Consider the following 21,268-nt stretch of genomic DNA (forward strand, 5'->3'; position numbering starts at 1 on the left):
GGCATCTGAGGCTAGCCAGGAGGTGACTGGCCAAATAACCGATAGCTCAGTTGCCTGGTCTGTGTCATGCACGGACCTGTGAACTAGAGCCCCAGTACGCGTACTGGGGTGGGAAGCTGCAGTTTGGTTGTGGCCTAGTAGGAATGTTGCGTTCTGTAGTAGATGATGTATGGTTGGTATGCTAAGGCCTGCACAGTCAGCAAGCAACTGTTTAGCAACCGTGTCTGCGTAGTTTGAAGGTGATGTCCTTCAGAAAATATATAAACTAGAAAATGTGACAGTAGCCAAGTGCCAGACCGGCATCCCAATTTGTGTTTGTGAGGTATCAAGATGAATAAAGGGTGCTGCACGTTGATGTGGGAGAGTGTCCCGTGTACTACCCATCTGACTCGTGCCCTGATAGAATGGAGGTACTCAAAGGGAGGCGAAAATGAACAGTAGAAAAAAGTGGAACATGTATGGGGATAACCAAGGCCATGCTGACTGACTGAGTGACGTAAATAAATGAGCTGACACTGAAAAGAGGTGCTGAAGCATGTCAGGGTTTGCGACCTAAGAAGTCGCATGAATTTTAATTGTGAACGGGCAAATGAGTGGTATAAGTGGTGACTGAGAGCTTGTGACAGGAACCTCAAGGGGGAGGCTGTACTGCAGAGGCTTGTGGTGCCTGTGAATGAGTAATGAGTGGTATGAGTGGCGACTGAGAGCTTGTGGCGGGGACCTCGTGGGGGAGGCCGTTTTGCGGAAGCTCCTGGAGACAATGACGTACCACAGGAGACGTGCTTGAAACAATTGCAAGAACGTAGCCTCATTAGGGAGGCGAAAACAAGGACAAATCGTGCCGACTCGGGTCGGAGTTATGAAGCTGGAGTATCATATGTGTTTCAGCAAGTGCGATCGTATGAATGGTCTGAGTAATGACTGGTTTCTTGTGGCAGCAGCCTCACAAGAGAGACTGTGCTGCGTGAAGCTTGTGATGTGTGTGACAACTGGAATCTACTTGTGTCTTGCCGAGGATGCGAAACACAATGTCGCCAACGCAACCGGGATTCGAATGGGGCCATTGTAGAGTGTTAGGGCGCCACCCCGTCCTTCAAAACCGAACACATACCAACCACCCAGCCCCTGAGGCTAATCAAAGTGCAAACAAGGCACCAAGTGGGCCACAGAAACTGTGCAATTAATACATTCTAATCTCCAAATGGATGAGGCGGCAACCCCATAGACAGTGAATCCTATAACCAGTAAAGCCTGTGTCGAGTGATATCGGAAAACTACCCACAGCGGCTCGCAAGCTTGGATCTACGAACAAATCGTATGTTTGTGGATGGGATGACAAACAAGGCAGAGGGAACTTACAAATCTACTACGGCTGTGCCGAATGATGTCGGGACAGGACCGACAACAACTCGGAGGCAGCCAAGTACAAAATGGATGCAGGATAGGAAACATAACGAATCGTAATTTTGTGTATTAAACAAAAAAGGTTTGAATCCTACCTGCAACAGCGAGTAAGATCCGCCGACGAAGACCACGAACTGAGAAGCCGCAACACACTTGTAATCGAACGCACAGACTCACGAACACGAAGTGAGTTGGGAAGAGTCTGCCTAGTGACGTGTAGTATTGCGCACTGGAACCGACAAGGAACACAGGTGAGTCGGCTGCTTAAATACCCCCCAGGCTCCTCCCATAAATCTAGGTGACCATACTGGCCTTCTAATGTATCTATTTAGTACTGATGACTATAAGCCTTTCAAAAATGTGTCCCTTGTACATTGCAATAAAAACATGACAGAGGGTCAAACCATTTCCCACCCTATTCAAAACGAATAAAGAAAAGGTTTTGCCTAGACGTACACTTCAAGGGAAAAGGAAAACCAGAATGATTTTGGTTAGTAAATGGTGAGAAGACAAGTTCAGCTGCTCTACAACAAGAAATAATAGAGCATTAAAGGTGTGAGTCGCTTACCATAAAAAAGTCTCTGAGGGGATTCTGCAACACCACAAGGTAACATGATATCACGATTATAGGATGATGGCTCTAAGGTCTGGGTGGCCTTATCCTCACAGTCTGTGATCCTGCACCCAGGGCCACAGCAATGAGAAAGGGGGAACAGCTGGAAACGCCCCAACATACAAGTGTAAGACGGGCTATGGGTGAACATAGCTGAAGGTGTCAGAGGCTGAACAGGAAACCCAAAGTCATCAGGATAAAATACATCATCGTCCAATTCATCTGAGCTCAGAAAAATATCCTGTTCCATCCTGCAGGAGAAATAGAAACTACATATTAAAATGTAATTCAACACAGACCAATTAAAATATCCTATTGTATAACTTTAATTTACAATACATGCAAAATACTTTATTGAAAATAATACTGAACTCTGATATGAGTGATAGTAAAGAATATTTGGACCAACGAAAGCATATTTGGGATTTGCCAGGGATATACCGGTAATTGTTGGTCTTTTTACTCAGTTGGAGAAGAACTTCTTCTCCAAAATTGACATTTCAAATTCCTTATAAAGTTTGTTCATACTCCAGTGCTCCAGATCATCACAAAAGAAGGACTGTAATCCTAGTACTTTCCAGGTGCGTCTTCAAAGGCATACACTTCGTCAATACTGACCTCTTCAAACTTGGAAATCTTAACAGAAAACTGAAAAATAGACAGAAGGGCACAAGGGCCTAGCCCTAGTGCATTAACAAACAACACTTTATGGAAATAATAAACAACAAAAACATACTTACTAAAATACTGATATAACAGTGTTGTCAACAATTCACAACAAAAAAAGGTCCAACTGTGGGGCAATATCACAGAAGAAGGCTCAAACATGGGGCAATGTCACCCAGGAAGGTCCAACTGTGGGGAAATGTCACCCAAGAAGGTCCAACTGTGGGGCAATGTCACCCAAGAAGGTTCAACTGTGGGGCAATATCACCCAAGAAGGTTCAACTGTGGGACGAGTGCATAAGCTTGACTTTTGACTTTTGAAGTGAGAACTTGGGGACCCACAGTTGGACCTTCTTTGGTGTGATTTGTTGGCAACGCTATTATATCAGTATTTTTGTGAGTATGTTTTTTATTGTTTATAGTTTCAATAAGGTGTAGTTTGGTAATGCACTAGGCCTTGACGCCCTCCAGTTTTTTTTAGATTTCCAATTCCATGGCTGGTTAATGAACAGGCTTGCTTGTGGACTCCAGGGAGATAGTCATATGAGCACTCAATTGAATTCTAAGTCCGCGTACACACGGTCGGCCCAAACCGATGAAAACGGACTGAAGTTCAGTTTCATCGGTCCAAACCGACCGTGTGTACGGCCCATCAGTCTTTTGTCCTTCGGAGAAAAGTTAGAGAACTTGCTTTAAAATAGAACCGATGGACCGCTGACCGATAGGTCAAAACCGATGGTTAGTACACAAAAGCATCGGTCCAAAACCCTCGCATGCTCAGAATCAGTAATCAGTCTGTCTTTTCACTGAAATGAATGAAGGCCGCGACACACATGCACTAATATAGCGTGGATGATTTCTGATGGTTTCAGTTGCAGCCTCAGACGCATAGTGAAGGAGTGGGGACAGTGATGTTGGTAGGTATATCAAAAGCTCAATGATCAAGGAGAAGAGAAGAGTATAAAAGCACAGGTATGCTACACACTAAATACGGTTACAAAAAAAATCGTATTTTTAATAAACTTGGGTATTAGCAAATGTAGTCACTTTTTTTTGGGGGGGGGGGGGCGCAAACAAACTGAAAAATTCAGAAAAAAAACATCAATTGCAGATTCACTGTGCCCATCAATTGCAGCCACTATGCCATCAAACGCAACAACTGTGCCCATCAAACGCAGCCATTGTGTCCATCAAATGCAGCCACTGTGCCCAAAAGGGTGGATAAAAATCAATAATTTAAAAAATAAAAATATAATTTTTTTTTATTTTTTAGATTTAAATCTGTCGGTGAGTCAACAGCTGGTCAGAGAAAGAGCACCTGCAGGACAGAGATGACAGTTGCCCTTTACAAATTATGATTTAAATCGTGATTTAAATCAACTTGATTTAAATCAAATCCCACCATGGTGCCCATCAAACGCAGCCACTGTGCCCATCAAACACAGGCACTGTGCCCATAATTTGCCGCCGCTGTGCCCATCAATTGCAGCCACTGTGCCCACCAATTGCAGCCATTGTGGCATCAAATGCCACCACTGTGCCCATCTAATGCTGCCCCTGCAAATGCTGCCACTGTGCCCATCAAATTCCACCACTGTGCCCATCAAAAGTTGCCACTGTGACCCCCCCCGCCGGTTTATCCATCTGCCCGGCACTTACCCTATATCGATGATGGGTCAGGCAGTGGGTGACGGTGGCGAGCTGTGGGACCTTGCAGCATGTCAGACAGCAGTGAGCTGTGTCCTCCATGCCTCTCCTCCCCTCCTCCTGATAGGCGTTTAATCGCAGTGCCTGTCCTTTCAGGTGACGGGTAACGCTTTCTGATTGGCGGAGAAGCGGTTCAGTGTTAGAAAAGCAAATATTCATTCGCTTTTCTAACACACTGTGCTTTGCGCTCTGAGTTCACCTTTTTTGAAGCCTATGGCTCTAATCAGGTGCTTCAAAAATACATCTCCGTCGCTGTAATTCAGACGCCCGGTGTCCGAAAAGGGGCCGGACGCCCAAATAGGGGGTGGTGGTGGCGGCCATGGATAGATTCATGCAATTCATGAATCCATACATTAGTCATAGGGGGCGAGCCCTTAATGGACGCACTGCCATTGTTCTCAGCCCTCTCAGCCTCCCATACCTTCCTCCCCTCTTTTCATTCTTGCTTGCAATATTCTCCTCTGTCCTTTCCTTTTCTCCCCCCCCCCCCCCATACATTTTATTTTTTATTCTTCCAACATTACCTTTGGGTAGTGTACTATATACTGTATGTCGAATATGCACTTTAGAAACAAGGCAGCCCCCCTACAATTCATGTTTTAATAGGGCCTATTGAGAAAAGGTAAACATCTTTCATTTTGGGCTAGTCCATGGTTGGGACTGAGCTGGGACATTGGACATTGGATGTTCTATTTGGTTATATAGCAAATGGTCAGAAACTTTATTTTTTTTTGTGCTTTATTGTGGATCTTGACTTGAAATTGCACTGTTAAAGGAGTTGTAAAGGAAACATTTTTTGGGCTAAAATTAATGTCTGCAAGGTAGACAGACAGAATAGTGTAACGATTATGTTAAAAAACTAGTAAATACCTATTAAATTCCTTCATCTATATGACCTCCGGCGTTCTAGTTTCTGTTATCTCATTCACTTCCTGGTTTGCGGTGCTCGTTCATGTAAGAACTACATTTCCCAGTATGCATTGCGGCACGCCCAGTAATTCACACCTCCTTGAAGTCTCTAACACGTAGAGAGCGTCCTGCCGCACAGATGTAGTTCCCAGGAGGGGGTAAGCACGTCACTGACCACCGAAGTAAAGCCTTCCATCACGGTGGTCAGTAACAATCAGACAAGCAGGAAGTGAACAGAACAGAGAAGAAATAGAGCAACTTCTGAGCAAAACGAACAATGAGGAAGTGAAAAGAGGAATGTCTGCAGGTAAAGGATGCTTATTATGAAAAAAAAAAATTCCTTTACAACCCCTTTAAGCTAATGTGTACTTATCTGCATTACTTCATTTCTATTGGTCTCTACTACATCTTCAATTATTAACAATAGTTAAAGTACCTTTTTCCCACAAGTCTAACTTATATGCAATCTATGCATATTCAATGTATAAATGCAAAGTATACTTTAAATGTCACTGGTGCTGAGAGGCCAACCTCCTGTGTTCAGAATGCAGCAAGGAAGTCGTTGCAAGTGGAGATCACAGGACTGTAGTGGTGATTTCCACTTTCCACGAGGTCAGTGAGGTTTGGTATATACACATAGTTACATTAGTCCAAGCTGCACAATATATAATCGTTTATATGATGTAAATAAAACTGTAGCTGTTGATAAGATTTTCATCTTTTGTGCCAGATACAATTTTAAGCTGGCCATACATGGTTCAGTTTTTTTCCATTCAGCCAGAGGGCAAAACAAAAAAAAAAACTAAACCGATTCCCACATCCACACATTGAAGGTGGATGTGGACTCCTTTGCTGTACGAATATACTGATCAGCACCGCAGCCATTGGCTACAGCTCTGATCAAACTGCTTTTATCCGACTAGGCAATTTAACGGTGGATCGATTTCTGCTTCAAGAGGAACTGCAGTCTGCTCACATCTGTAATAAAAACATCTTTGCCATTCTGAAGCTGCCCTCCGACCACTTTGCACATTATTTTATATATACTGTACTTGCCAAATATGATGCAGAAATCTCCCTCCACTAAGCTGAAGCTGCTGCCTGTTCACTTCCTGGATTTACACAGACACACACCTCCAGCTCTGCAGCTCTCATTGGTCCTCTTATGACTCACCCCCCTCCCTTCCTGGCAAACTCTCACGAGAGTGAGAGAGAGAGCTGTGCATAATGTCATATACCTAGGCTAATGACCAGACAAGAAACAGGAAGTGGGCTGTATAAGGTATTTACTTTAAAACAACAAGAGCAGAAGATTTAATAGATGCAAAGATGAAAAAATGACCGAAGTTCCGCTTTAACTGCAGTGGGCACACATGGATCAAAATTAAGCTGGTCCTTGCCAAACTAGCCAAAATTCGATCCATCTATGGCCACTTTAAATGTACCTGAAAAGTCCCATTCAAGTTATATGGCTCAATAACTGAGTAGGAGGGACGCGGGTACATATATAATGCTGGACATATCATGGTGCCCATTTAGGAATAAGGGACATTTTTTTTACAAACTGACAACGACCAGACCAAACACACACACCTGTTTCTCTGCCCTATGATTTGTATTTTATCTTCATTAGTCCCCATCTGTCCCCTTTGTCTCTTGCATCATGCTCTCCTATCTATTTCCATCTGTCTCCCGGCTTACCTAATTGTTTACATTTTTTTATAATGTTGCTTTTTTGCCTATCTTTGTGCTGTCATTTTTTTTATTTTATTCTCGTTATTAGCCTTTATTTATCATCCCAGGATTTTACCTCAAAACTACTTTTTCAATTTTAACCACTAGAGAGCCGCGCTATAGACGAAAGACTTCCACAGCGCGGCTCTCAAGGGACGACCTTTTATGTGCATTCCCCGCGCGCGCCGCTGGGGGTGCGCAGCGGGGAAACACTGTGCCCGGCGAATCGCTGAGATGCCGATGCGTGTGCCTGCCGGCCGCGATGTCCACCAGGTACCCGCGATTGGCGGTGACAGAGCACGTCCCTGCTCTGTCACCGCCGATCGCGGGTACCTGGCGGACATCACGGCCGCCAGGCACGCGCATCGGCATTGTAGCGATGCGCCGGGCACAGTGTTTCCCTGCATCGGTCTCCTCTCTCCCTGACAGGACGTGGATCTGTGTCCCTTGTACATAGGGACACAGCATCGGTCACCTCCCCCAGTCAGTCCCCCTCCACACACAGTTAGAACACACCCAGGGAATACATTTAACCCCTTCCTCACCCCCTAGTGTTAACCCCTTCCCTGCCAGTCACATTTATACAGTAATTAGTGCATTTTTATAGCACTGATCGCTGTATAAATGTGAATGGTCCCAGAATTGTGTCAAAAGTGTCCGATATGTCCGCCGCAATATCGCAGGCCTGAAAAGAAAAAAAAAACGCAGATCGCCGCCATTACTATTAAAAAATTAAAAATAAATCATAAATCTATCCCCTATTTTGTAGGCGCTATAACTTTTGCGCAAACCAATCAATATACGCTTATTGCGATTTTTTTTAACAAAAATATGTAGAATACATATCAGCCTAAACCAAGGAAAACATTTTTTTGGGGATATTATTATAACAAAAAGTAAAAAATATTGTGTTTTTTTTCAAAATGTTCTGTCTTTTTTTGTTTATAGCGCAAAAAATAAAAATCGCAGAGATGATCAAATACCACCAAAAGAAAGCTCTATTTGTGGGGAAAAAAATGATAAAAATATAATTTGGGTACAGTGTTGTATGACCGCGCAATTGTCATTCAAAATGCGTCAGCGCTGAAAGCTGAAAATTGGTCTGGGCACGAAGGGGGCTTAAGTGCCCAGTAATGAAGTGGTTAACATGCCTTTTGTTGTACACATAGTACTGTATCACTAGTAATGAAGCATTTTCCTGGAAAACCCCCTCTACACTCAGTAACCTAAAAAAATTGCAAAATCATTTTAGCTTTACAAAAAGCTCATGCAATAAACATCAACCTCTCCTACATTTTCTAATAAACATCACCCTCTCCTACATTTTTTAATAAACGTCAATTGCTCTAAAACACACTGATTGTAAGTTACCTAAATCAAATGACATGGCATATTGATAGAAATAGGTACATACCTACAGCTGAGAGCAATGTCTGACCCAGCGACACGTCTTGCAGCAGACCTAAGTGACACACTCTCGGTATTGCTGTCTCCTCACATGACTGCCCCTCTATATTTACATTGGTGACAAGGGAGGAAGTAAAGCTGCAGATTGCTATCTGGCCTAGTCTGTACCACACTTCATTTGTGTCACTGATGAGTTTCTGGAAAGACGGTTTCAGTTTTCACCTCATTATACAAAACCTCAAACACGAGACAAAAAAACTGCAGGCAACTATTTTTACGATATGTTTACGATATAAGGCCAGGACTGCTGTGGCTATAGACTTTAGGGCAGACTTCAAGAATTCTAATTGTAGTCATTGTCATACCAGATATGGCTACAATGTTAATTAGGAATAAGAAAATCCCTGAAAAACTTTCCTGTGTGTATGGGCAACAGACCAGCAAGGTCTACATCCAATGCCAATAAACAGAATGTTCATCATGACCAACCATATTTAGCTTTAGATCCCTTTCAGATGGGGCGGGTCCGCTATGTAGAGACACCGACACAGCCGCCTTTTCTCTACTGCTGGTCCATTTCCATCCAACTGTCATCTCATCCCATCCATCTGTTTTTAGCAGACCTACTCCATAAAGAACAATGGGTGGTCCGATCAGGTCCACCTGAAATAACGCACAGGTGGCCCTCATCGGCCCGCTTGTGTGAAAGGGGCCTTAGGCCTCGTACACAAACCGAGGAACTCGTCGGAAAAGACACATCGTTTTCCTCGACAACTTCCTTGTTAGGCTTGTCGAGAAACTCGACAAGCTTTCTTTGCGTACACACGGTCAAGACAAAATCTCCTCGTTCTCAAACGCGGTGACGTAGAACACATACAACGGCAGGGGAAGTTCGATTCCACTGGTACAACCCTTCGGGCTGCTTTTGCTAATCTCATGTTACTGCGTGTTAAGTAAAAGTTTGGTAAGAGACAATTTGTACTTTTCAGTCTGTTACAGCGTGACGAATGTGCACTCCACTACAAACACTACTTTTACCGAAGGTGCGCTCCCGTCTCATACTTTATTCTGAGCATGCGCGGGTTTCTTAGCATACACACGAACGTGTTTCTCGTCGAAAACCAGCCCGACGAGGAACACGACAAGGAAATTGAGACTCCCTTCGAGGAAAAAGAGAACTTGTTTTTTTCTCGCCGAGTTCCTCGACAGTTTTCTCGATGAAAAACATACACACGACCGTTTTCCTCAGCAAAAAAGCTCTGCCACCAAGTTTCTTGATGGATTCTGTCGAGGAAAACGGTCGTGTGTATGTTTTTCATCGAGAAAACTGTCGAGGAACACTGGCTAAAATTCGGGAAGCCGTCAATAGACGTCCTCCCCTTTGCACGCGCCCCCTGCAGGACTGTTGTATGACTGTTGATCCGACTTTGAAAAAGGAAAAATGGAGGATCCCCCAAGTTGGGGCTTTTAAGGCAACAGTGATTCAAGTAGTCATGGTAGATACAAAAATATATAGTAGTTTAATAGTAACAGAGAATATGATAAACATATATAGTACAATAGTTTAAAAACAACACATATTGGGGTATGATTTGAAAAGAGTAGAGAGTCCACAATATAAATACAGGGCCCAACGCGTTTCGGGTTTCCTTCTTCAGGGACCGAAGTATGTGTGGAGTCAAAGAGTGTAATAAACAACTTTTCTAGAAAAAAAACAAATAAATAGCAATGTGTTGAAAATAATAACATACAATGGAAAAATGCATATTAAACTGGTACAGATAAGAAAACATCATACCACCCAAGACGTTTCAACGGCTCAGCACACCCCTGGGTGGGACATCGCGGTCAGGACGCATAGGAAACCTCAGATGGTGAAGAGAGGAATGAGGACTAGCATCCTATATCAGTCACAATGTAGCAAGACCTTTGGCCCGAAGTGTCACAGCGTAAAAAGGTTAGTTTAATATATTTTTACCTGTCCCAAAAATAAAAGGACAAGATAATATCAAAGGTACCAAGCAGAAAAAAACGCAAGAGAAAGCTGAACCAAAAATGTATACAAGGTGAATAACATACCTGTAATGTCAAATAGTAGCCAAAGAGGTCAATAGAGAGCTCAGAAGCTGGAAATGTGAAAATAATAAAAAAAGGGAATTTAGAGATATAAAAAAAAAAGTATGGGGAATAGACATGTAAAATAATGAAAACAGACTGGGAGTCTAGCTGGGAGACATTACTCACATGGGGGAATTCACAGTCAGTGTAGAGTATGTACTGACGCTGCAGCCGTCCAGCAATGTCTGACATTGTGGGGCTGCTTGGCTTTAAGTAGGAGAGAGGAGGGAAGGGCGAGTGGGGTGGGAGGCGTCTGTCATCGACAGTATAGATTGCTATAGGTCGATGTGAGAAAGGGGCGGGACTCGAACATCGTGACGTAATGCGCTCTGAGTGAGGAGGGGGAGGACGGGTGTGCCTCGCTGTCCTCACAGGGAAGCCCGCACTAATAACGTAGGTGTGGCAGGGCTAGCATGGAGACAAAACTGCGTCATGTGTATAATGGGTAGGACGGAGAGAGAGGGCGGAAGATACGTCCTGCTCTCTCACCGCTGCCCACAATCGCCACCTCACAGCGCGAATGGCGTCAGTACGCCAAAGCACCGTAGGAGCGCAGCAGCATGTGACCAGGGAGATCACATGACAAGGGGGCTGGAGATATGCAAATGAATAGCTAGTTGGACAGAATAAGCCAAAACAGTGTGATGCAACAGCATCATCGACGCAGGCATAGGGAGATTGTGTACATGGAAAAGGATTAATAGATTACTTATGGAGCACCAGCTAAGGAAGGAACAGTGATAGAAAGGGAATACCATATTGAAAAATGCTGAGTGCATATAAAGGTGTCTATGGAAATTGTTTATAAAAAAAGGTATGATCGAACCTAACATTAAAGGGACAGCAACATAAAAAATTAATTAATTATGTAAGGGATTATAATTATACAAAAATATGGACACAGGGGCCAATAGGTCCAGGGGCAATAAGGAAGGACAGGGGCATGGGAGATGTCCACTGTGTAATCCCTGCCCCTGTTATAGGCGCAAGTATCGACCCACGGTCAGGAACACCAAGAGGTGCAGGGAGACCAGGTCTAAAAAAGCCGTCTCCCATATGAGGAGGAGAGACGACTTACGTGCGCCTAGCTAGAAAGTGACAATAAAAGGAATGCCAATCGAGCCTGTCTGCGCCTGAATAGCGAAGTCCCCGGGGGTATGCAGAGGGGTACAAGAACATAAAGATAATGCAGGGAACATTCAGTGTATGACACTGACATGGGAGTTGACAGAATAAAAGAGGTAGCGGATGAAGACAGTAGGTGACATGAGGTCCCCATAGTACAGATTAGTCTTTGTCAGTCTTTTTCACATCCCCCGGAAGAGAAACCTTCCAAAAAGGGCCTAAAGCTAATCTGCTCATTGAGGCCAGGTGGAAGATTGGCCTCTAATTCGGCAATCCAACGAGTTTCATGTTGTAGCAGGATCTTATTCCAATCCCCACCTCTGGGGCTTGGATGGATCCTATCAAGGATTAAAAATTTAACCCCTGAGAAATGTCCATTGTGTTGAGACAAGATGTGGCGCCCTAGTGGTAAGTCTGGGTTAGCCGAACGCATGGCATGTAGGTGCCGGGAAGCTCGCTTAAAAAATGGTAATTTAGTTTTTCCCACGTAGAACCTGTTACATTGACACGTGAGTAAATATATTACACCAAAGGTCTTGCAATTAGCGAAGTGTCTCGGTCTGTAAGGCCGACCATTGGGTAATACAATGTCTCGCTCTGTATTGATGTATCGACAAATAGAGCAGCCCCCGCAGGTGAAGGTACCCTTTCTTTTGCAAGGATCTTTCCTGAAGCTGTCCTTGAACTCACTGGCCACAAGGTGGTCTTTAAGTGAGCAGGCCCGTCGATAAGTTATCGCTGGCTCTTTAGGTACAAAAGAACCGAGTTGAGGGTCAAAGGAGAGTAGGTGCCAGAATTGTTTGAAGATCCCTCTCGTTTGTTGATGTTGGGTGTGGTACTTCGTGATTAGTCTGGTAACATCACTGCCATCAGGAGACTTATGGCCTGATTGAACCAATAGGTGTGACCTAATTTGTCCGTTGGCCCGTTGAAATGATCTTTTGAGGATTTTTTTGGAGTACCCTCTGTGTAGTAATCTATCACGTAATCCAGCTGCCTCCTGTAGAAAGGATTCCTGGGTAGAACAGTTACGTCTGAGGCGTAGATATTGACTATAGGGTATTGATCCTATCAAAGATGTAGGGTGTGCACTGGTGGCGTGCAGTATTGTATTACCCGCCGTGGGTTTTCTGTAGAGCCCTGTTGATAGGTACCCATCGGGGCTTTTAAACAGGGTAACATCAAGAAAGGCGATTTGGGAGTTGCTAGAGGATACTGTGAACTTTAGGTTCAGCTCATTGCAATTCATGATGGACATGAATGACTCGAGCTCCTCAGTCGATCCCTCCCAGATCATGAGGACATCATCGATATATCTGAACCATCCAGATACGAGGTGTATGAATGGTTCTACCGGGGTACTAGTCAGAAATAGTTTTTCCCACTCCCCCAGGTACAGGTTGGCATACGATGGGGCACAGGAGGTCCCCATCGCAACCCCCTGCACCTGGAGGAAGTGGGAGCCGTCAAACGAAAAGACACCGTGGTAGAGTATGAACTCCAAGGCCATGATGAGGAATTCCCCAAGCTTCCGATCAGCCCGGAAGATGGGAAGTAAAACATCCCTTATAGCAGCCAAACCCAAAGGGTGTGGGATGGAGCTATAAAGGGCCTCTACGTCGATGGCTACCAGTAAAGCTCCTGGAGATACTTTAAGGTGCTCAACTTTGTTTATGAGATGGATGGTGTCCTTAATATAGGATGAGAGGTGCGTTACAAAGGGTTTCAAGTGTGAATCGACAAAGATACTCAAATTTTCCGTTAGGGCGCCACTGCCAGATACAATGGGTCGCCCCGGTGGATTTGTGAGATCCTTGTGGATTTTGGGTAAGCAGTAGAAAGTTGGAATTTTGGGGTATTTGGTACGGATAAACTCCCAAACATCATGGTTCACTGCGCCCTGAGAAAAAGCTCCATCCACCAGAGCATAAAATTCAGTTTCGATTTTTATAATGGTAGATGTGGGAATGGAAACATACCAATCCCTATTAGAAAGAATTTTTACACACATGGCCTTGTATTGATCATTGGTTTGGATCACAATGTTGCCCCCCTTATCGGAGGGCTTGATGGTAAGTGAGTGGCAGTCTTTAAGTTTCTCCAGTGCCTCGTTTGATTGGTAGGCAACTTGTCTGATGTTGCGTGGTTTTCGTAGTTTCTTAATCTCTGCTGTCGTGAGTGCTACAAAGGCAGCCAAGTTCGAATTGGTTGATCCGACTTTGGTCCTACTTCCATCTGACTTGAATGAACAGGTTTTGATTTTGCTCTGATTTCGAGATAGTCTGACTTGTCCTTTTACCGATCAAAACCAGTGTGACATAAATTCCTTTTTCCTGCTGCTGTAATCACCATGTCGGATGTCACAAGTCGGATGGTTAGGAAGAGGATCCGACTTTGATTCAACTTCAGTGATATTGAATGAGCTGAAAATGGACCAAAGTTAGACCAAAGTAGTGCAGGAAGCCTTTTGAAAGTCGAACCGACTTGTGTCGGACCAGTTAAGACGGCTCTCATAGGGAACCATTGATTTGTACACGTCATTGCGACGTGTGCTCCAAAAGTCGTGAACCCAGCCTTACTCAGGATATTCCTGCCTGCAAGATTCTGCTTGTAAGCATCAGTAAATTATCACATCCCTGTGCAAGAGGCATTGAAGGAGTTGTAAAGGCAGAAGGTTTGTTATCTTAATGCAGTCAATGCATTAAAATAAAAAGCCTTCTGTGTATAGCAGCCGCCCCAGCACCCCCAAATACTTACCTGAGCCCCATCTCTGTCCGGCGATGTCCAAGAGTCCCTCGGCCATCTGGGACTCTCCTCCCTGATTGCCTGAGACACAGCAGTGGCACCACTGGTGCTCACGGTTGTCAATCAAAGTCAGTTAGCCAATCAGGGGAGAGATGGAGCGGGCCGAATGGCAGCTCCATGTCTGAATAGACACACTGAGCTGAAACTCGGCTCGGAGGAGGGAGGGCCCAGGAGCAGCGAAGAGGGACACGAGAAGAGGAGGATCTGGGCTGCTCTGTGCAAAACCACTTCAACAGGGCAGGTAAATATAACATGTTTGTCCTTTAAAAAAACAAGACTTTACAATCACTTTAATCTACAGTAGTTTTCCCCCCATTTTACTTGGATGACAGAAAAGAGTCAATATATAAATCTTTACAAAGGACATAAAGTTTTTTTTATGTATATGTAGCGGCCTGCTATTTTCTAGCCGGCGCTGCTTTAAATTTACAGGGTAGTCTGAGAGTTAGTTGACTCAGACTGTATGATTTTTCACTAAATTTGGGCCTATGTTCCAGCCATGGCTTTACTGTGAGTGACCACTATTGTTGTCTGGGGTGTTGTTATCATCCTAGGCCGAGGGTGGCAGCAGTCAGGTCAAGGTGTTTTGGGTGTTCCCCTTAGGCAGCCAATCAGAGGGAGTTAATCGTCCCGCTGTGCATGCTGGGGAGGAGTACTTAAGGGACAGACGTCATTAGTTTGGGGTCGTCGTCATTCCTGTGCTGTCATCCCACCACCCCCCGTGTGTGGCCCTCATGGCCGGGGTGCGTGTTCAAGTGCTCCGGGACCATGTTGGTCCGGAGTTGTGATCTACCAAGTAGGCCCAGTAGTCAGACTGGGTCTACGCTTGCAGAGTGGTCCTGTGCTGTCCATCCTGTGGGAGGAAGCCACTCGATGAAGAACCTATCTTGGAGAGCACCGAGCAAGAGGGTGGTATCTCAGGAGAAGCCTTGAACTTCATCGAAGGACGCACTATTACTGAGAGGCTGAGTGATGGTCGCTTGTCGGTTCTGAGTTCACAAGAATTTATTCAAGAGAGATCCGGGTGCTTAATCCTGTGCTGAGAGGATTCTGGACCGAATATATCTCCATCTTTGGGAAGGTCTGTGGCAGAGACTTTACCAAGTTTCCGTGTGACATCCTGGCTGCTAGGTTAGTGAGAGAGGCCTATCCAGGTGCACAATACCCGCTCTGGCTAGAGTGGCGACGAAAGCTACGTTGCTGGAAGCAGGAGTGTTTCCGACCAAAAGTTGTACCTATTACCTGTTACCCTTCCACCTCTTCAACTACTCCTTATATTCGTCTACCATGTTTGGTAAATAAAGCAAAGAAAAGTGTGGACAAAAGAGTTTTTCTCTACTCTCATCTGATACCCTAGACCAGCCCTCAAAATTTCCACTCGCCTACTAGCATTTGGCGAGTGGATTTAAGCTGGGGGCGAGTGATGACAGGGCTGCATGACCAATCTCCCTCCAATCTGTGCCTACACTTGAGTCCCGATGAGATTGGCGGCCGAAGAGGAAAGGTGCATGCTCGGGAAAAGTAGTCTGGTGAGCCGTGAGCTGCGCACAGGCAGAGCAGTACACAGGTGCTCTACTTACAATTCTCATTAAGCCATGGGACCCAACAGTATGACCTCTCTGAGCCTGCTCCCCTCCCCCGGGCCCCGACCAATGTAGCTGGAGAGCAGAAAGTAATGAGTGAGGTGGAGGATTGCAAAAATGACCACTCCGGTGCAGCGCTCACTGAAAGTTGCCCTGACATGAGAGCGGCAGCCTTCTAGTTTGTGCAGTTTTCTTCTCCTTGTGCTCTATGTAAGTGTCCAACAGTTTAGCCTGAGCACTGTGAACAGACTGGTCTCAATGTGTGCTGTGCGCTGTCAGTGTGCGCTGTGCTATGGTGTCAATGGCTGTGCAGTTGTGTGGATCTCAGCGCTGGATTGTACTCCCTCCCGCTGTGCTGCAGCTCCTCTCCTCTCTGACAGCCTGAATAAAAGGGGGAAGTGGGGACATGCAAGCGTGGAGCCGCACACACAGGCTCCTGATGATGAGATGAATGGGAGAGAGAGAGGATGGATGGGAGTTGCAGAGGAGACAGGAAGAGAATGGGAAGAGACCCAGTTCTAGTGCCCTGTCCCTCTGGTCTGCCCCCAGTGCCCTGTCCCTCTGGTCTGCCCCCAGTGCCCTGTCCCTCTGGTCTGCCCCCAGTGCCCTGTCCCTCTGGTCTGCCCACAGTGCCCTGTCCCATTTTGTTAAAGTTGTTGTTGGTAATATTTAATTTTGTAACTTGATTCTGCATAAAACATTGTCATTCCATGAGATAATCTACGAGGGCGTGTTTACGGGTGCAATTAGGCGCAGGGCAGTGTATGAATTAGGTGGGGCAACTGGTGGCGAGTAACTCTTGAGGCCTGGCTAGTAGCTCAGGACTTGAAATTTTGAGCCCTGCCCTAGACGGCGAGGAAATAGAGGTAACATGTCGCCCAAAACAATCCAGCAGCTCTTTCGGGGGTAGTGCTTCATAAACAAACATTTTTTTTGCAATCAATACAACAAAAGAGCATTCTGTACCACATGCCAAGCCTAGTACTGAAGTGGTTGACGGACAACAACAAATTGCCTTGCGTGCAGGACAAGCTAAGGACACCATATTAGCCCGTACCTCAGACATAACAATAGTCAGACTCACTCCTGCTGAGGAGACCGTGTAATCTATAAATGTGTGGCCACTTGAGCAACTCTCCACCAATGAGTCACTATGTGTGGTGGAGTCTGGTGGGTACAGATGCTCACCACATATGTATGCAAAATATGCTGCCACCACTACTTCTTTATTGTATTTTATAACGCTGAATATGCTGATTCTGGAAAATTATTTTTAGGGTTAGGCTAATTACTGTTTATAAACGGAGCAAAAAAGTCAAACACAGAACATCATATGTATCGCATGATCATCAGATAAATTTTTCTGTATATAAAAGGTAGCTGTTTTACTCAGAATGAATAACCCCCCCACTGCTGTTTAACCCCAAGGCAGGTCCTCTGTATTTAGATGTTAAAGGGAATCTGTGGTAACGGCTATCACTTGACATAGCTGTGACTAATCTACAGCGCTGGTAGCCTCAGCTAGGCCAACTGTTTTGCGATGTTCTCTTTAATTTTCCCAGCCAGCAATGTCTTGATTCTGTCAAAACTCAGGTAACACTTCCCTGGATTCACATTTTGAAGGGCAGGAATTCAGAGTGTAGGACTGGACATAGGGGAGCCTTACATAAGGCAAGCACTTTCTATTTCTCTATGCTAAAACAGTAAGGGCAGAATCACTTGTGCGTTACACTAACATGTGTTACATACATCGGTGTGATGTGGTCTAGAGCTGCACAAGTAATCGTTAAAAAATCGTGATCTCGATTCAACCCCCCTGACGATCTCCAATGCAGAGTTTGCTGATTCTTTCACATAACAAGTGGAGAGACTTTATCTGCTCACTCAGCTGTCAAAAGAAAATATCCAGGCAGTCTGCCAAGTTCTTCACAGGAAACATTGTAACTAATAGGGGTGCAACGGATCGTCACCGATCCGTGATCCGAACAGGCCACCCCGTTCGGAACGGCACACCCCGCGATCCGCGGAGCGCTCCGGAGCCTAGGCCTAGGAAAGTCCCCGGCTTTGGCCTAGCTCCGGAGCGGCGGCCATCTTGCTCCACCCAGTCTGCTTGCCAGAGCCCAGCGTGACACGCCCCCCCGGGGAGGCGTGTCACGCTGTGCACTGGGCTCTGGCAAGCAGACTTGGAGAGGGAATGTTGGCAGTGAAGCACTGGTGTGAGAGGAGGGGGGGGGGGAGCACAATTCAGGGGTGGATTAAAGAGGAAGCAGGTGAGGCTGTTTGGGACTTGTTAAAAGTACTATCCTGATGTTTTTACCAGTGGCGGAACTTTCATGGTCGCAACAGTCGCAGTTGCGACTGGGCCCTGTCAGTCCGAGGGGCCCGTCACCAGGTGGGGGGGGGGGGGGGCGCAAAAAAAAAATCCAACCGGTCCTCCTACGGCTGCGCCCGCCTCCCGTCCCATTGTCCAGGCGGCGGCACGGCACTTCACTTCGGCTCCTGCGCCGTTATCTGTTTTTTTCAGCCCTTCCGCCTGGTTGGCTGGTTAAACTGTCTGTCTGTCTCCCTCGATGCGCGATTGGCCGGCGGTATAGTGGGAGGCGCTGTGCCTCTGTGGTGCGTGCGCTGATTGGCCGTATGGGACATGATGACGACGTGTACTCTGTTTACAGCGCGGTCAGCGCCAAGTTTGATTTTCGCCATCAGGAGCATCCAGCATCCAGCAGGGTAAGCAAAACACTGTACCGCAGGGGAGCGAGAGGCAGTGCCGAGTAGAGAGCTGCTGAAGCTGACGTAAGAAAACCAGCAGGTGATTGCCCTCTGTTCAGCGCTGCTCACTGTCTCTCCATCTGCATGATTAATGTAGGAAGGGACAGAACTGGGGGGTGTCTGTGTAAATCTAAAGGGGTCTAGTGGTGCAGAGTGTTGCTGTGTAATGTAAAAGGGGTCTAGTGGTGCAGAGTGTTGCTGTGTAATGTAAAAGGGGTCCAGAGGTGCAGTGCTGTGTAATGTAAAAGGGGTCCAGACGTTCAATGCTGTGTAATGTAAAAGGGGTCCAGAGGCACGGTGCTGTGTAATGTAAAAGGGGTCCAAAGGTGCGGTGATGTGTAATGTAAAAGGGGTCCAGATGTTCAGTGCTGTGTAATGTAAAAGGGGTCCAGAGGTGCGGTGCTGTGTAATGTAAAAGGGGTCCAGAGGCACGGTGCTGTGTAATGTAAAAGGGGTCCAGAGGTGTGGTGCTGTGTAATGTAAAAGGGGTCCAGACGTTCAGTGCTGTGTAATGTAAAAGGGGTCCAAAGGTGCTGTGTAATGTAAAAGGGGTCCAAAGGTGCTGTGTAATGTAAAAGGGGTCCAGAGGCACGGTGCTGTGTAATGTAAAAGGGGTCCAGAGGCACGGTGCTGTGTAATGTAAAAGGGGTCCAGAGGTGCGGTGCTGTGTAATGTAAAAGGGGTCCAGAGGCACGGTGCTGTGTAATGTAAAAGGGGTCCAGAGGTGCGGTGCTGTGTAATGTAAAAGGGGTCCAGACGTTCAGTGCTGTGTGATGTAAAAGGGGTCCAAAGGTGCGGTGCTGTGTAATGTAAAAGGGGTCCAGAGGCACGGTGCTGTGTAATGTAAAGGGGTCCAGAGGCACAGTGCTGTTTAATGTAAAAGGGGTCCAGATGTTCAGTGCTGTGTAATGTAAAAGGGGTCCAGATGTTCAGTGCTGTGTAATGTAAAAGGGGTCCAGAGGTGCAGGGTGCTGTGCAATGTAAAAGGGGTCCAGAGGTGCAGGGTGCTGTGTAATGTAAAAGGGGTCGAGGTGCAGGGTGCTGTGTAATGTAAAAGGGGTCCAGAGGTGCAGGGTGCTGTGTAATGTAAAATGAGGTCAGGTTTCTGTGGAGGACAAGACAAAGAGGAGATTTGCAATTAGAGGAACCCCAAACCAGGCAGCGCAGTAGCACACTGCAGCAGGTGAGGCCAGGTACCGTCCGTACTGTACTATAGTGAAGTCACAACGTACCTAACCTATCATCATGTGTATGTTGTTGTATGAGATGTGTGCCAGGTTCCAACTGCCAGTGCCAAGCAGCCAAATGTATAGTGCTTGCTCAATATGGATTAAATAAATGATAATTATGCATAGCCATAGATATCATAAATAAAGTGATTTGTGCAAGTAGTACCTGCTGTTGCACAAACCACTTTATTTATATCTATGGCTATGCATGATTCTAATTTATTTAATCCATATTGAGGCGTTGCGCCGGCGGCAGTAAAGCGCCGCTATTTTAGCAGCACTTTACTGTCGTTTTTGCGGTGCTGTGCGTGCTGGGGGGGGGGGTGGGCGCCAAAATGCACCTTCGCCTGAGTTGGCAAAAATCCTTGCACCGGCCCTGCCCGTCACCTGTCCGTGTATGAGGAGCTGTGAATGGCCAACCTGATACTTGTCGTTACTACTTTGTGCAGTGCGCACTGCCTGGCGTGCTTTTCGTTTGGCCGCAGGACACACATACAGAGACATTGCAGAGGGCAGGGCAGCTGAGACAGCACTCACTGACTGACTGAGATTGTGGACTGCCCCGGCTCTCCGCCTATCCAGAGACGCAGACATGTAGGGAGGCGGGGAGGACTCAGGCTCACCAAATGAGCGAAGGACGGGGGAGGGGCGCTCCAGGCTGCGGGAGAAGGCGCACAGTGAAGCGTGGACTGGAGTACCTATCCTGCGTCTACCGAGTCCCAGGGCACATGAGGCAAAGCATCCTGGCGGGAGAAGGTCTGGCACAGTGAAGGTGACTCAGTCAGAGTGAGTGACCCACAGGACAACAGCAGATCGACGGTAAGTCAATCAAGTGACAGAGCTGCTCAGCAATTGATGCCAACCTCCACCACCTGTGCCTCTTACTAATCCCATTCCCCCACCACTGATCTCATCATCCCTATCACCCCATTACTTTTACAACAGAGGTGATGGGGGGGATAGGGATGAGATCAGTGGTGGGGGGGTGGGATCAGTAAGAGACACAGGTGGTGGTTGGAGCGGATGGCACCACCACTGCCGCTGCAGCCCCCCCCCCTCTTTTACTTTGTTGTACAGTGTAGAAAAATTAAGTATCAAAATCAGGCTTTTCGGGGGGGGGGGGGGGGGCCTTCACGATATCTTGCACCAGGGCCCTGAAGTCTCTAGTTACGCCACTGGTTTTTACAGCAATATATATA

General features: G+C 46.3%; 1 protein-coding gene across 2 annotated transcripts in view; it reads right to left on the reverse strand.

Annotated features, from left to right (window-relative positions):
- The window catches only part of BMF (Bcl2 modifying factor), a 93,844-nt gene that overhangs the window by 45,204 nt on the left and 27,372 nt on the right, over positions 1–21,268 (reverse strand). Inside the window, exons 1-2 of one of the 2 annotated variants that reach the window (XM_040332116.1) lie at positions 8,448–8,548; positions 1,973–2,268 (exon numbers count right to left, since the gene is read on the reverse strand). In XM_040332116.1, the coding sequence (XP_040188050.1) occupies positions 1,973–2,267 (295 nt within the window). In that variant the 5' untranslated portion in view covers position 2,268; positions 8,448–8,548. Of the gene's footprint in view, positions 1–1,972; positions 2,269–8,447; positions 8,549–21,268 lie in introns of those variants that run through there. The other variant, XM_040332115.1, reaches the window with a different exon arrangement.

The sequence above is a fragment of the Rana temporaria genome, chromosome 13, assembly GCF_905171775.1.
Source record: "Rana temporaria chromosome 13, aRanTem1.1, whole genome shotgun sequence".
Taxonomy (NCBI): Eukaryota; Metazoa; Chordata; class Amphibia; order Anura; family Ranidae; genus Rana; species Rana temporaria.